At 39.4% G+C, this 17,500-nt stretch overlaps 2 protein-coding genes across 7 annotated transcripts in view; both read right to left on the minus strand.

Annotated features, from left to right (window-relative positions):
- LOC143029169 (metabotropic glutamate receptor 1-like) overlaps positions 1 to 17,500 on the minus strand; it is a 552,309-nt gene that overhangs the window by 490,157 nt on the left and 44,652 nt on the right. The gene's annotated exons all lie outside the window — the stretch shown is intronic.
- LOC143028808 (uncharacterized) lies at positions 2,570 to 12,574 on the minus strand. The gene is made up of 5 exons (XM_076191171.1): positions 12,525 to 12,574; positions 9,593 to 10,902; positions 5,460 to 5,530; positions 3,497 to 3,566; positions 2,570 to 2,724 (listed from the first exon to the last, which is right to left on the minus strand). The coding sequence occupies exons 1-5, from the start codon at positions 12,572 to 12,574 to the stop codon at positions 2,570 to 2,572; spliced, it is 1,656 nt and encodes a 551-aa protein (XP_076047286.1).

A 17,500-nucleotide genomic window follows, 5' to 3' on the forward strand; every position in this document is an offset into this window, starting at 1 on the left:
CTTCCATCCATTTCAATAACTTTCCTTGTACACCTCCTGTTGTTTCGAGTTTTCTTAATAGCTTTTTGTGTGGTACTTTATCAAACGCTTTTTGTAAATCCAGGAAAGCACAATCTGCTCATCCGTCTTTTTCTTGCATTATATCTATTAACCTTGAATAAAAACAAATAAAGTTTGTGGCATATGGTCTTCCATGTCTAAAACCAAATTGTTTTGGACTCAGTATATTGTTTTCTTCCAGATGTTTAGTCCATCTATTTTTGATAACTTTTTCTCATATTTCACCTATTGTGCTTGTAAGGGAGACCGACCTATAGTTTGTTGGGTCTTTCTTATCTCCCCTTTATATATTGGCACAATATTGGCATTTTTTCAGTCTTGCGGTACCTTTTCTCCTTTGAGTGAGCAATCTATTATCTTACATATTTTGTCCGTTAGTTCATCTATACATTCTTTTAGTATCCAGTTTGCAATTCCGTCCGGTCTGTGTGATTTTCTGACATCAAGGTTTGTTAGTCCGTTATTTCTTTCTGTGTCAAAATTACTTCTCTCATTGGGAGGGATCTTTCTCTTTATCCCTTTCCTTCATCCCCACTTGAGTATATTTTATTTGTGAATACAGATTTGAAATATTTGTTCATAATTTCAGCCATTTCTATATCTTCTATATATTCCGTATTCCATTGACGTTGTTTCACTATTTCCTGTTTATTTTTTAGTTTACCATTTACATATCTGTAGAATAATTTAGGTTGATCCTTACATTTGTCTACTATGTCTTTCACAGTTTCTTTTTTCTTCCCTGCGTATTTTTACATATTAATTTTTTAGTTTGATTCATATTTACCATTTACCCGTTTTTTTCCTTCTTTTCCAAGCTTTGTCTATTCCATCTTTTACCTCACTACATTTTTTGGTGTACCAGCACTTATTGTACACCTTTTCCTGTTTTTGCCTTGGTACGTATTTATCCACTCCTTTATTATAGATTTCTTTTAATATCGTCCATTTCTCATCCGTGTTTCTTCATTAAACAATTTTTCCTAACTCGCTTTTGGAAATAATTTTCTGAGTTTCCCAAAATCCTTTTTGCCATACATCAGTCTTCCTTTTCTGTGTTTCTCATTTCTTCGAAATCAATTAGTATGTAGTCACTCTTCCCAATTGGTGTTTTGTATTCCATTTTATTCACAATTTCAGGCTCTGACGTAAATATTAAGTCTAGTCTCGACGGTTTCTCATTATTTCTATATCTGGTATTCATTTTAACCCATTGAGTCAGTGTATATTCAATGATCATTTCCAGTAGTATATTTTCCCAAAGGTTCTCTCTACCTTTCCCTGTCATCTCCTCCCAACATATTTCTTTAGAGTTAAAGTCCCACATTATTATTAAGTTTCCTCCTTCTTTCAGTATTTCATTTCGTGCATGCCTTGTGTCTTCCAACATTTTGGAATGGTCGCTCTCTTTCCAAGAATATGTTTTCGGGGGCACATATATCACTACAAATGTTCTACTTTTCATGTCACTATCTTCAACTTTTAACATAATCAATTCCACATTATTATTTCCTTCTATTATCACATTTAAGTCTTTATTAGTCAAAAACATGACTCCTCCATCCTGTTTCTCCTCTCTATTTTTTAATTCAGTGATTATATAAACCTTGTTCAACAGCATTTGGTGGTAGTGGGCCTTTCAATTTCGTCCTCCATAATCGGAGGTTAAATCGTAGGGACAGTCAGAAAGATGAAAAGATTTTTAGTGGTAGGAAAAATTGAAACGAGAAGATGCAGTAGGAGAGAAAATTAGAATTTAGATGAATTACAGTAGGAGAGAAAGCGTATGTAGATGTTTGAGCGTGTAGTTATGCTTCTTGTTTGCGATGTGGTTGTGTGTGTATGTGTACCACACAGGTAGGGCTTCTGCCTCTATGCGAGTGTACATACGATGGATCATATTATAATATAATGTATGAGTCATAGCTTGTCCCCTGCCTACGAAACAAATCTCCCGAAGAAGCGGAGGCGTTTTGCTGGCGAGAAGATAAATATGACTAGAGCACACAAAATGAATGAATGTATCCAGGAAGGACTGATCCCGGGCAGCCGCCATAACACGTGTATTGAGAACCTGCTACCTTTCTTCACGCTTGCCGCTGGTTCCAGACGGGCTAATGTCCGTGGTACTCAGTTAGACAGGACCATGCACATCGCGGTACGTCCGGTCACAGTCAGTCTAAGGACTCTAAACTGTTAAAACGATACGTTAACGCCCGCTGGTGTAAGGAACGGCGCAGGTGACAAGAAATCTGTAAAATGTAGCCTTGGTGTGATGTGGAGTATCACGTATTCGTGTTTGCTGTGAAGTCTTTCGAGGTGCTTGGTGTGCAGGGTACATTTGTGTTGGTTTAATGGACGAATAGACGCGGTGTAGTAAAATCGTTCTAATTCGCATCCGTGATGAATCGGAGAGAAACGTTCTGAGGGCTCTGATGGGAGTAATTGTTTGAAGCGCATGCCGTCTGGATCGACCCAAGAGACTAGCACAATATCGGTTTGACCATTACTAGTACAGGCGACATTTAACGACCATGAGCACAGCTGAGAAACGCCTGAGCTTCCCCAGCGTTGCTTTAGCTTTTGCTCTCTGGATGCGGAAGTGTTGTCCCCAGGTCAGAAAAAGATCCAGCGTGCTTCCCAATACGTTGGTCTGACCTTTAGCTGGAATGTGTTGGTTGCTTATTGTGAGAGGAGTTCCAATGATAGTTTTTTTTCGTGTTGCAGTAAAAGTATACAATTTTGCAGTTCGACACATTCGTCATAATGCACCACTGTTGCCCTTATGTATGTGCACTGTTTTGTGTCTTTTATGATATGTACTGCTCCCTTAAGTATTTTGTGTCTACTTAGGTGGTTACTGTCGTCCACATATGAGAGACTTAGGGCCTGGTCACGAGGATAGGGCGGCTCTGGGATGTCATTAGTGTACAGTTTGTAGATAACTGGGGCAGGGAACGAACTGTGCGGCATTCCCGCCCTAGATACAAAGGGTTGGGGCAGACACCCCAGCCACTTTATTTTAATTGACCTGTCCTCCAGATAGTTGCAGACCAACCGCGTGAACTTACTCTTACTCTTACTCCGCTGGTCTTCGGGCCACTTGGTGATCCATAACCGCTTTTGAAGCGTCTCGCCATGTCTTTCTGTCCTGTGCCACCTCCTTCCATTCTCTTGGTTCTATTCTACATATCTGCACATCTTCTTCAACGCATCTCCTCCAGTCTTTTCTAGGTCGACTAAGTGGTCGTCTTCCACGCACTCCACTATTGAGCACTTTCTTTGGCCATCTATTTTCATGCAACCTTGTGACATGTCCTACCCATTTCAATCTTTTTAATCTTATTACATTTTTAATATGGTGTTGTTTTGTTTGTTCTCGAACGGAAGGGTAAAGTTGAAGAAGTGGTATATTTTGTATTTAAGATCTTCATACCAGTGTCGAATGTCTTCTCTGGGTCCTTGTACATCATGATTTCCTTTTCGAGACGATCGTCCTGTGGTTTCTGGTGTTGCACGCATTTGCATGTCGACAGTCTGCGTGCTTACCAGCCAGTACCAGTGCACACGAACGCACGCACGCATGAAGAGTTGTGTGGTACTGAGCCCGCTCAAAACCTCATCTCTCAGGTCGAGCAGAGTCAAAAGCAATTATCTCCGGGTCACCAGCCAGCCCACGTTGCCCGTTTCGACTCCAACGGTCGAAGCATGATACCACAAGACATCAGTATTCCTCATTTATTTTTTCCTGTGGTTCTATGTCCACTTGGACATAGATTGTATATATGTATATATATATATATATATATATATATATATATATATGTATATATATATATATATATATATATATATATATATATATGAACTAAGGATTAAGATTGTGTAATTTGATGACAAATAATTGAGCCTTAGCTCAACTCTAGTCAGGCCAAATTGGCTCCAGGTAATTTAAACTAATGTACTTGATTCCTTGTTGGTAACCCATCTGCGTTCCCCCTTATAAGACTCAGTCATCAGGCCTGTAGACAGACTGGAAACTGGACACAACCTGGGCAAATTGCATCAGTAAAGCAAAGAAACTCTCTCCGCTCTTTCCAACCTGCTCAATGTCCTACTGAACTTCGCTTCCGCGCCTCAAGGAACGACTACGCAACCAAATTTCTCTTTCTTACAAAAAAACGTTGTGATCTACCGAAGATCAAAGCCAACACTAGGCCCATTGGGCAATCAAGGAAATGACATCCTCTACGCTCCTATCTGGCCTAATGCCGACCTGGCAGACCCACAAAAGAGCCCTCCCTTCTAGAAAGTTGATCAGATGTCGGCAAAGGACGTGCTTTTAAAATACATTCCCAAAATACTGCAGAAGGGAAATCGGCCTATTGAATTTTATGTACTAAACTTAGTTATCTTGTCGGATACTTGGGAAAGGTAGTTTTTTCTGGTGTGTTCTAGAATTGAAATACTTTTTTGTTTTGCTAAATTGATAAATCCTCCTCGATGGTTTGATGAATTCTTAGTTAAAATATATGCTGATTCTACAATTCTTCTAGTGAATTTATCAAAACCTTTATACAGCACTTCAGCTCCTCTCCAGTTTGGTAAATGATCGAATTTTTCCGCATGAACTACTAAAGAATTAGACGTCGTATGTGCCTTTATGTCGTTTTTATGTTCATAAATTCTTTTATCTAATCCCCTTAATGACTCGCTATAATATGCCATTGTGCAACCATTACACGGGATTTTGTATACGACACTGTTTTCGGAATTGGTTCTCTTTTCGGAAGTCTTTACCAAATCACCTATCCTTATTACTTATTTCCACTATGTTTATACCTGTTTTTGTTAAATATTTGTCTATTATTGGTGAAGTTTCTGAGCCAGGTACTGATACAAAATTAGTAGTACTTTTATCATTTCTCTCTTTCCACGATTATAAATATTTATTGCTTTTCTTTTACAGAAAGAAAACAAACAAAGAGGATTTGGTACATTACTTCTCCGCACATGATGATAGGACAAAGATTGGTTTAGTAATAGACTTTTTTCTTAGGGCACTATGAATATGTAACAAAGAATACCTAGAAGAAGAATTTGATTATATTATGAAAACCTTTGACAAACTTGGGTACCCAGAGGGAGTGTTGAGGAGAATAAAAAGAAAAGCATTAAATATTTATAATCGTGGAGACTTGCTCACTTTTGGTGTCTCAGCGCTATTCCAACCATTAATGTCTTCATTCTCCTCTGTGTACTCCCTAGCTTTGCTTCCATCGCATTCGTCAATTTCCAAGTTTCACATCCGTAGATTATTGCGGACAGTATACACTGACTATAAAGTTTGCTTTTCAAACATAAAAGTAAAAAGCTTCTCATGATCTTCTCATGCTTACCATCCTCCAACCAATTGTAATACGACTTTGTATTTCGTTTTCATGGTCTTCAGTAACTTTCACCACATAGCCTATATAATTATACTCATCAACCTCAAAACTCACCATCGATATGGTAAAGATCAGAAAGACCTTAGTAACTACCGATTGATTATCTTTTTATATAATGTATATTTATATACCGGTATGTACATGGACACACACACACACACACACACACACACACACACACACACACACACACACACACACACACACACACACACATATATATATATATATATATATATATATATATATATATATATATATATATATATATACAAGCCGCGGGCTTCGCCGGGGGCTTGGCTGCGCAAACAGCGGCCTACGGCCGCAGCTTTCCGCGCTCTAATACCTTGCTTTCCCCTTCGGCCTCGGCCTCGGGGCGGAACCCCAACACGGGATCCCCAGCACGAAGAAGAACGCAAAGAAGAACGCGAAGAAGAACGCGAAGAACGCAAAGAAGAACGCGAAGAAGAACACGAAGTAGAATGCGAAGAAGAACGCGAAGAAGAACACGAAGATGAACGCGAGGAAGAAGAACGCGAGGAAGAAGAACGCGAGGAAAAAGAACGCGAAGAAGAAGAAGAACGCGAAGAAGAACGCGAAGATGAACGCGAGGAAGAAGAACGCGAGGAAGAAGAACGCGAGGAAGAAGAACGCGAAGAAGAAGAACGCGAAGAAGAACGCGAAGAAGAATGCGAAGAAGAACGCGAAGAAGAACGCGAAGAAAAACGCGAAGAAGAACGCGAGGAAGAAGAAGAAGAACGCGAAGAAGAAGAAGAAGAAGAAGAAGAAGAAGAAGAAGAAGAAGAAGAAGAAGAAGAAGAAGAAGAAGAAGAAGAAGAAGAAGAAGAAGAAGAATACCACCTGACCCCGACTTACCCAAGCGTTTTTTTCAAGAATAGTTTTAGGACAAAGTGTCACCGTAATACCACCTGTCCCCGACTTCCACAGCGTTTTTTAGAAGAATATTTTTATTTAGACTTATATATATATATATATATATATATATATATATATATATATATATATATATATATATATATATATATATATATATATATATACTCAGCAGAGCAGGGCTGAAGATCGCCAGTTCATCCAGTACGAAGATAGATGAAATAGTGAGAGGTAAGGGTAGAAGAGAGCGTAATAGCAACAGCATGGTTTACAGAATCCCATGCGGTGGCTGTGATCTCAACTACTTTGGAGAGACAGGAAGAGGCCTACACAAGCGGACATATGAGCACAGGAGTGACCTGAGGGCCCACCGAACATCAAACGCCTTAGTGGTTCATGCGGAGAAATATGGACATTTACCCAACTGGGACGGAGTGGAAATATTGCAACAAGAGTTAGTCAAGAAAAACGAAAAATAGACGAGGCAGCTTTCATAACATAACATCCTAGCCCTGCTGTAACCATCGGGATGGTTTTATTAAGCTGTCCAAAACGTCCGGCTGGATGGTCCTACGGGAGTTGAAGGGTACGATAGGGAGGGATGGGGTGGGTTAAGGAAGGAACACGGAATGATGCGAGGTATAAACTGTTGATTTTCTGACCATGTTTGTACACTCTGAAGAAGCTCTTAAGAGCGGAACGTCAGTAATTAAAACTTTAACGATTCTCGGTGTTTATCTCACCACCCTACCACTCATATGTAGATGTATATTGATATTATATATATATATATATATATATATATATATATATATACATATGTGTATATATATATTATATATGTATATATATTATACATATATATATATTATATATATATATTATATATGTATGTATATATATATATATTATATATATTATATATGTATATATATATATATATATATATATATTATTATATAATATATATATATATATATATATATATACATATATATATATATACTATATATATATGTACACACACACACACACACACACACACACACACACACACACACACACACACACACACACACACACATATATATATATATATATATATATATATATATATATATATATATATATATATATATATTTATATATATATATATATATATATATATATATATACATACATATATATATATATATATATATACATATATATACATATATTGGAAAACAGCAAACACCAGATTCAATTGAAGGGTTTATTTGCCCGACGTTTCGATTCCCGTCCAGGAATCGTCTTCAGGGGGTATAACAGTTACAAGAATGTGAACTCCTTATGAATCGCTGAAATGGTAAACCTGGGAAAGGTTCACCCTTGCAGTCAATTGTACAACGCATACAATACAAAAATAAAATAAAATAAAATAACATACAATAAAAATAATAAAATACATTACAATGCCAATTACAGTAAAATAAAAATTACAATTTTGAACATAAAACAAACAAAGAAAAAGTGACCATAGGTGACACATAGTAAACAACAACAGGACAACGAGTAAATAGAAGTGCACCAAATGTCCGCACTGAAGAATCAGGAACAAACGACTAAATTAAAAAACAAAAATGCACTACAAAATACAAATAGAAATAAAATGCATGGCTGTGAACAAAAACAAAACAAAAGTGGCAAAAAGACTCTAGCGTGACACAACGTGAATACTTCAGAACATACAATAAGGACCAAATGTCCGGAACGAAATGTCAGGGGGGGGGGTAAACGGCTAAATTACAGCCAAACAAGTAAAACCAAACAAAATACAAAGAGTAAATGGCAGTGTGACAAAAAACATCAAAACGAAACCCAAAAGTAAAGGCAGAACATAATTCAAAGACGTAAAAGAAAGAAGGTGGACCAAATGTCCGCCGAAGAAGGAAGTGGTGGACAAGCGGGAAAAGGGGGGCTCAATAACAAATGACTACATTACAAGCAGACAAATAAAAGCAAAGAAGAATGCACGTAGAAAAAAGGGAAGCAAACTACAAACGTAAAGTCACGGGAAGGGTGGGGGGAGTCGAAGAGGTGCATTGGGAGATCGCTTACGAGAAAGGAAGTCAGCCAAAAGCCAACTGGTGAACAAAAGACAGGTCGAAAAGAAGCAACGGAGAAAAGAAAACAGGACAGAGGAATTAGCCTGTGTTACTCCTCGTGCCTAGATAAATAGGGTTGAGGTCAATGCACCTGTTTATGCAGTTGCTCTTAGTTTCCCATGCTTCGAGGAAAAGTCTTTTCTTTTTATTATTTTCTTTATGTAGAGTTGTAGCTCCATCCCAATCAATCATGTGTTGGTGTTCTGTAGTGTGTTTGTACAGGGCCGATTTCGGATCTTCTCGTCTAACTGCACGTTGGTGTTCCTGTACTCTAGTGGACAGTTTCTTTTGTGTTTCTCCTACGTAAACCGTGTCACAGTCCGTGCAGCTTATTTGGTAAACTACACCGGCCTGTTGAGTAGGTTCTTCGGTGTCTTTTACTTTGGTGAGATTTCTGTGTAAGGTGTTGCGGGGTTTGTGTGCTACTTGTATTCCTTTGTCACGTAAGACTCTAGCAGTGACCTCTGAAGCTCCTTTGATGTAGGGGATAGTGACTCTAGGCGTGATATGTGGTCTCTGTTGTGGGGTCTCGGTGGGTCGTGCTTTTGTCCATTTCCGTATGGTACTGCTGGAATAGCCGTTGTTCCGGAAGACCTGTAAAAGGTGTTTTCTTTCGGCCTTCTTGGATTCCACAGAAGAACAGACTTTATCAGCTCTGTTCCATAAAGTCCTGATGACACTCCTTTTGTGGCAATCTGGATGGTAGCTATCAAAGTCCAACAGTCTATCAGTGTGGGTGGGCTTTCTTTAGACACTTGTACCAAGGGTGTCACCTTCACGCTTGACGCAGACGTCCAGGAACGGCAGTTGGAAATCTTTCTCCAGTTCCATTGTGAATTGAATGGCCGGTTCAACACTGTTGATGTAACTGAAGAAAGGCTCCACGTCCTTGCTGTCCAAAATGGCGAACACATCATCAACGTATCTAGTCCACAGTTTTAGCGAAGTAGGTGCAGCACTTAGAAGTTGAGCTTCCAGTCTTTGCATCACTACTTCAGCCACCACAACTGAAATAGGCGATCCCATCGGTGTGCCCTTACGCTGGTGGTAGGTGTGATCCCTGAAGCGGAAATAAGTGGAGTCAAGGCACAGGGATATGAGTCTCATGAGTTCTGACACGGAAAGTTTCTGGTTATCCAAGAATCCCCGGTTGTCCTCCATGGCCGACTTCAGCGCACTTTTGGCCAAATCTCGTGGGATGGACGTAAACATGGACTGAACATCAAAGGAAACCAAGACATCCCCCCTCCTTAAGTTAAGTCCTTTGATTCTTTCAATGAAGTCAGCTGAATTCTGAAGCATATGTGGTGAATCAGTCACTAGAGGTCTGAGAAGTTTAGCCAAGTACGAAGCAAGATGGTATGTCGGAGAATTTCTAAAAGCTACTATGGGTCGAAGGGGAATATTTTCTTTGTGGACTTTTGGTAACCCATAGAACTTAGGGATGGTAGAATCTCCTGGCCTCATTTTCTTCCACTCGACATCATTTATGATCCGATTTTCTCTGAGTTCTTTCAGCTCTCGTTCAACTTTGGCCTGTAGCTTCTTTGTGGGGTCTTGAGGTACGATGGTGTAAGTCTGGGTATCTTGAAGTAACGCCAGAGCCTTCTGGTCATAGTCTTCCTTGTCCAAAACGACAGTTGACCTCCCTTTGTCGCTGGTTAAAACAACAATTGAGCGATCTCTGCGTAGTTCCGCTAAAGCTTTGGTTTCTTCAGTGGTCAGGGAACGACTTGTCTGTTTGGATTTCAGTGCTCCTACGATTTTAGTTCTGACGGCCTGTTTGTCCTCAGAAGTGCCTTCCATCAAGTTCACTCCTAACTCTGCAGCGGCCAGGAATTCAGCGTGGTTGACTTTGCCTTGAACATTAAAGTTAAGGCCCCTGGCCAGCACATTATTTTCTGCATCCGAAAGCTGTCTACTGGAGAGATTGGTCACCCATCTTGGAGGAGCAGGTGGTCTAATGTCTAGCAACCGTTGGAACTTGGACTCAAGGGAACTCCGCTTGCTTGAAGACTTGGACTGGCTGAGATTGGAGATCTTTTCAAGTATTGTGTCAAAATGGGTTGCCTGTAGTAAAGAGGCGCATTGGTTCTTGAAGGTGGTGATGTCTCTATTGAAGCGATGGATTCTACTGTGATGATGGTCTATGGCGCATTTCAGAAGTCGGCGACCACAGGCCTCTGCTTCTTCCTTGGCTTTTCTAGTGTTGACAGGAGGTCTAACTCTAGCGAAAGAGGGGAGGGTATTGCGATTACGGCACAATTGACAAAAACGTAGCTGCTCGCGGATGACGGATTTCTTGAGTTCACAGTTCTCCCATTTCCTGACTGTGTTGAGCACTTCAACACTGTAATGTTGTTCAATGTAAGAGAAGATTTGGAATCTGGGATCCATATTGGAAAACAGCAAACACCAGATTCATAAACAGGTGCATTGACCTGTCTTTTGTTCACCAGTTGGCTTTTGGCTGACTTCCTTTCTCGTAAGCGATCTCCCAATGCACCTCTTCGACTCCCCCCACCCTTCCCGTGACTTTACATTTGTAGTTTGCTTCCCTTTTTTCTACGTGCATTCTTCTTTGCTTTTATTTGTCTGCTTGTAATGTAGTCATTTGTTATTGAGCCCCCCTTTTCCCGCTTGTCCACCACTTCCTTCTTCGGCGGACATTTGGTCCACCTTCTTTCTTTTACGTCTTTGAATTATGTTCTGCCTTTACTTTTGGGTTTCGTTTTGATGTTTTTTGTCACACTGCCATTTACTCTTTGTATTTTGTTTGGTTTTACTTGTTTGGCTGTAATTTAGCCGTTTACCCCCCCCCCCTGACATTTCGTTCCGGACATTTGGTCCTTATTGTATGTTCTGAAGTATTCACGTTGTGTCACGCTAGAGTCTTTTTGCCACTTTTGTTTTGTTTTTGTTCACAGCCATGCATTTTATTTCTATTTGTATTTTGTAGTGCATTTTTGTTTTTTAATTTAGTCGTTTGTTCCTGATTCTTCAGTGCGGACATTTGGTGCACTTCTATTTACTCGTTGTCCTGTTGTTGTTTACTATGTGTCACCTATGGTCACTTTTTCTTTGTTTGTTTTATGTTCAAAATTGTAATTTTTATTTTACTGTAATTGGCATTGTAATGTATCTTATTATTTTTATTGTATGTTATTTTATTTTATTTTATTTTTGTATTGTATGCGTTGTACAATTGACTGCAAGGGTGAACCTTTCCCAGGTTTACCATTTCAGCGATTCATAAGGAGTTCACATTCTTGTAACTGTTATACCCCCTGAAGACGATTCCTGGACGGGAATCGAAACGTCGGGCAAATAAACCCTTCAATTGAATCTGGTGTTTGCTGTTTTCCAATATGGATCCCAGATTCCAAATCTTCTCTTACATATATATATGTATATACATATACATATATATATTATATATATATATACACGTGTGTGTGTGTGTGTGTCTGTGTGTGTGTGTGTATGTGTGTACGCGCCTGTGCGTGGTGAATGTATTCCTAAACGTACATATATATTTATCTGCAATTCTATAAAAATATATGCAAAATTAGCTAATGAACGAACGAAGACTCCCCTTACCTGTGCACTGAAGAGATCTAAACGACCGCTCACATGAACGACAGACGTTGTCGTGAACGTTGAGTTAAACGTTTTATGTCATGGCTTATGTCAACAATCGTTAACTTTAAATGTCCATTCAACTTTTACGTCACATTAGGTTCTGGATGTGACATCTCGTCCGGCATTCAAATACTCTGTCCGGGGTCTCCATATGTCAAACCCGGAAGAATCTGGGCCCGCTGAAGCTACTTCACCTAATTGCCAAGTCCTCGGTTTTGCACAAGGGCTCATAAAAACTCGCACGGGTCTACGCGTGCGTCCCTCATTCGTAGTTCCAGCCTTTCTGGACGACGACTAAAGGGAGTCAGTAGCTCATGTACTAAACTTTACCTCCTGGTCACACAATTCATGTGTGCATGTGTTCGGGTGTTCGATGACATGGAGATTTACACATACTTTCCGTCCAGAAAGTTTCATGTTGGAATTTAGCCCCTTCTTTGCCGTTGAAACCCAATCATCTACCCAGAGGAAAACATTTGAAGGGCGTCGACGTAGCTTTTATCCCTTACCTGCGGTGAAGTTCTCTATTTCTATTAATTCTTCTATCGCTAACCAGAACAAAGCTTATTAAGGATGCCACCGTAATGAAGGTATTAAATTTGCATTAACCTGACAAGCTTTGGTTAGCATAACTGGCTCAAATAAGTCTGAAAGAAGCAATAAATACATTAATTTTTCTTTCTTTCCTCTTTCTTTTTCTTTTTGAATCCAGTCTGACTACTTAATAAAGTCGAAACTCATAGCATAGGAGGAAAAGCGTTTGAATGGACTAGAGCATGGATCAGTTACAAAAACAGCGGGTTACCATCAACGGTGTAAAATCCAAATGGGGGAGTGTTTCTAGTGGAGTTCCCCAGGGCTCGGTTTTGGGTCCCTTATTATTAATTACGTATATAAGCGACTTGGACAATAGAATTATTAGTAATGTTAATAAGTTTGGAGACGACACTAAAATAGGACGCCTAATTAGGTCAGGGAAGACATCGGGATACTGCAGGAAGATCTTAACAATTTGTTCACATGGTCGGTGAAATGGCAAATGAGCCTCAACATATCAAAGTACAGTTTGGTAAACGTAGGTTTACACAACCCAGAAAGCAGATATAGCTTAGATAACACCTTTTTAGAGAAAATTGAGTGCGAGAGACTTGGGAGTGCTAGTGAGTCCTGACACTAAATCCAGAAAACAGTGCATTAGCGCCAGGAATAGAACTAAAAGAGCTTTAGAATTCATTGCTAGGACAGTTACTAATAAAAGTGCAGAGGTAGCTATCAAACTCTATCTGCCGTTAGTTAGACCCGTCCTTTACTTTGAGGTACATATTTTGTCTCTGTCCTATAGAATGGATATTAATACACTAGAATAAGTAGAGGAGAATGACCAAAATGATACATGAGCTCAGAAAGTTCCCTTATGAGGAGAGGCTTACACACCTTAATTTACTCTCTCTGGAAAGACGTAGAGTGAGGTGTTCAAATGTTTTAACAAGGGTGATGCAAATAAAGCCATCATATTAAGGCAACAGGAGAGGACTCACAGTAATGGATTCAGACTGGACAAATTTAGACTTAAGAAGGAAATAGGCAAGAACAGGTTTATCAATAGAATGGTTAACGAATGGAATAGATTAAGTAACCATGTAGTAAGCGCTGAAACTATAAGTTGTTTTAAGAGAGGGTTAGGTAACTTTATGGATGGGGATGGTAGATGGCAATAAAGTTGGAACTACTTATTGTAGGCCTTATGGTCCCTTGCAGTCTACTTCATTGTTATGTTCTTATGACTAAGGGGACGTATCCTTAAACAAAATTTCAATGTTGGAGACCAAACGCCATAACAAACAAATAAAGTCCCTATCTCCTGAGAACGTAAGGCTCATAATCTGTATAGTTCATCTTTTCAAGCCCTGAACATTCGTTTAAGAATGTGAGTGCAAGTTGTGCTCTTGAACTTTCCATGACGCCAGAATGGCCCACGACAACCCAAGACGACAAGCTTGTCTGCAGCTTATGTGCAATTCACTCACTGGGGCAGTTCCTCATCTGCAATCTAATTAACTCCCTTCCCGACTCCCTTTCTCGTTATTTCTGCTTGCAACTCCTTAGTTCCTCCGTTCTTCGTGTATCAGGCCCAGTCCACACACACGCAGATTTGACTGACAGTAATGCCCAATCCAGTCATCCTGTACAACTATTTCGTTCAGGCACGACTGGCAATTAAACCTGCGCAGAGTATAAAACGTACCTTTGGGTATCATGAGTTGTGAAAATGAAAATACAAAGGAACGAAAGTTAAGGAAATCCTAAGGGGGAAGAAGGGAAAGAGGGATCTATATATACATATATATATATATATATATATATATATATATATATATATACATATATATTTATATGTATATATATATATGTTTGTATGTATGTGTGTGTATGTGTGTGCATATATATATATATATATATATATATATATATATATATATATATATATATATATATATATATATACATATATATGCGTTGTTAAAGTCAACAGCTGCAAAAGCATTATTCTTTTTATGGATTTTTTTTTCTATGTTGCGCACCAATGTAAAGTCGTCTGGATGCAGATCTCTTAGTAGGGTACTGAAGTCCATGGTATATTTTCCTCTAGACGTCTTTCGGCCTTAACTGGCCATCTTCAGGAGGTGTTAGCTGGTCGAATTGTTGACGGAGAATGACTGTTTGGTCGCATGCTGATATATATCAGCGGGGGAGCGGAGAGCTGAAACGTCCGCCCGCCGATCAGCGCATGGGAAGCGCTCGCTGTCATCTGGATAGATGCTGTTTTGTTCTGTCTCGTGGGTGAAGTTGAGGCAGGAATTTGTTTTGAACTTGGATATTAAGTTCACGACTTATTCTATATTGGCGCTGATGAAAATATCGTCCACTTGCACGAGCATGGACTCGTACTTAAGAGGCATCATATGGAAGGCACCACCACCATCATCGAAAGGAACAAGACACCAGAAGACTAAAAATGACAGAAGCGGTATTCATTTAAAATAAAAAACCCGCTATCAATATCCGGCAGCAGCCTGAAACATCGCTACTATATGGGGCGCCCCTACGGACCAGAGAGACACATAATTTTGTCTGCGATAGAGGAAATCTCTGTTCACAGAGAAATGATGATACTTTATCATACTACGACTGTCCCTTCGTTATGCTGTCCCCCCACCCCTTGTTACTGTCCTGTACCATTTCTCTAAATATTCATCTCCTTTTTTCTCCGAACCCTGTGGTGGGGGGAAAAGAATACTACCGCCATGTCTTCCCACTTGAGTCGTGCGAGGCGACAAAAAGCGAGAGGGGGCTAAGCATTTTCCTACTAGAAAAAAATGCTTAGTCTGGATGTAATTTCTCTTTTCACACATGTCTGTATTGATGACGTTCTATCCTTCCTGAAAACCAAGCTACAACCATTTCAGGACAAATTCCCACTCCCCGTTACAAAAATCATTGCGCTTATTCGCCTGTGTGTCACACCAAATGTTTTTTCCTTTCAGAATTCTTTTTTTTAGACAAAAATTTGGTTGTAGCATGGGTTCAAATCTCTCTCCTGTACTGGCCAATCTGTACATGGAATACTTTGAGTCTGTTCATCTGCCTACCATTAAACCCGTAGACATGGTTTGGTTTAGATATGTAGATGACATTTTCACTCTTTGGGATGAAAATTGGGGTTCATTCGATAACTTCTTTGCTAATTTAAATTCGTTAGCCTCCAACATTAAGTTTAAAGTTGAATGGGAAGAACAAGGTAAGCTACCCTTTTTAGATGTTCTCATTGTTCGTGACGGAGACAAGCTTGCTTTTACCGTCTATAGAAAAGAAACCCATTCTGGTAGTTATCTTCATTTTTTCAGCAGTCACCTAGACAAAGTAAAAAGTAACGTCGCTTCAGGATTATTCCTTCGAGCTCTTAGAATTTGCAGCCCCCAGTTTCTTGAAGGAGAATTAAACATGATAAAATCTCAACTTAGTAATTTAGCTTACCCGGATTGGTTCTTGGTCAAAGCCCTCAGCCGAGCGAGATCCAAATTTTTCAACACCACCCTCACTTCCTCTAATTTTTCATTGGGCAAGAGCTCTTTAATCGTTCCCTTTTCTGAATCATTCATTCCCTCGACCAAGTTTCTTCCCAAAGACAAATCAAATTTGATTAATTATTACCCTAACACCATTAATAAAAAGGTGGTAAATGTCCACCAAAGGTTAAAAGAAGAGCAGAGCCAAGGGGTATATTTGATTCCATGTAAAGGTTGTGACTTAGTTTACATCGGACAGACTGGAAGGGATTTGAATACTAGGATGATTGAACATAAACGTTCCATTAAATATGGACAAGAGAGCTCAGCTGTGTTCCAACATGTTAAGCAATTTAAACATTGTTTAGATTGGGACAAAGCTGAGCTTATTTATAAATCCAGATGTGAGTTCAGGAGAAAAATGGTAGAATCTACTATCATTGAATATCAACCCAATATGAATATTTCAAAGGGGCAATGGTCCCCGGATATAATGTCCGGACTCTTCATCACCAACCTATTGAAAACTCATTTGCCTCCTGACCTCACATACGGAGTGAGCCGAGGGTAGAGACCTCTTCCCATGTTCCCCTTTCCATCTGCGTGTTTGGAATTGGGAACGGACAAAAAACCTCGGCTGTCCTCTTTTTTCTCACATGTTCGGATTGTTCTTTTTGTTACATTTTAAACATATTTAGGAAACTGTGTTACCCACAAGGCCTCTTACATAGGCTAAAAGAAAAAGCCTTAAAAATAACAAAAAGAACAAGCCGAACATGTGAGAAAAAAGAGGACAGCCGAGGTTTTTTGTCCGTTCCCAATTCCAAACACGCAGATGGAATCGGACATCTGTTCACCAAGGCAGGATTAAAAATTGCATATGGCACAGGGACCAAAATACATAACATAATTAAAAACAAAAACAAAAAAGAATACCATATGGGTGCTGAGGACAGCCTGATATATAAAATTCCCTGTAAAAGCTGTCCCGTCAGTTATTTTGGGGAAACTGGCAGAGGAATAAGAAAACGACTATATGAACACAAGAATGACGTAAAAGCCCACCGGACATCTAACTCTCTTGTGGTTCATATAGACAAATTTGGCCACCTGCCTGACTGGGAAAATACAGAGGTACTTCACAAAGGGCTAAGAAAACAAGAAAGGAAAATAATAGAAGCAGCGTACATCGCTTCAAAATCATGTAATAACCATAGGGAGGGATCTATTAAATTATCT

This window comes from Oratosquilla oratoria, chromosome 10, assembly GCF_046742065.1.
Source record: "Oratosquilla oratoria isolate Oo_2021 chromosome 10, ASM4674206v1, whole genome shotgun sequence".
Taxonomy (NCBI): Eukaryota; Metazoa; Arthropoda; class Malacostraca; order Stomatopoda; family Squillidae; genus Oratosquilla; species Oratosquilla oratoria.

Coding starts and splice junctions, on each gene's coding strand:
- LOC143028808 (XM_076191171.1), bottom strand. CDS start 12,574: ATGTCATCGAACACCCGAACACATGCACACATGAATTGTGTGACCAGG. Junction 10,903..12,524: donor ATGAATTGTGTGACCAGGAG/GTAAAGTTTAGT, acceptor ACAACATTACAG/TGTTGAAGTGCTCAACACAG. Junction 3,567..5,459: donor TTACAATTGGTTGGAGGATG/GTAAGCATGAGA, acceptor GTGCAACACCAG/AAACCACAGGACGATCGTCT.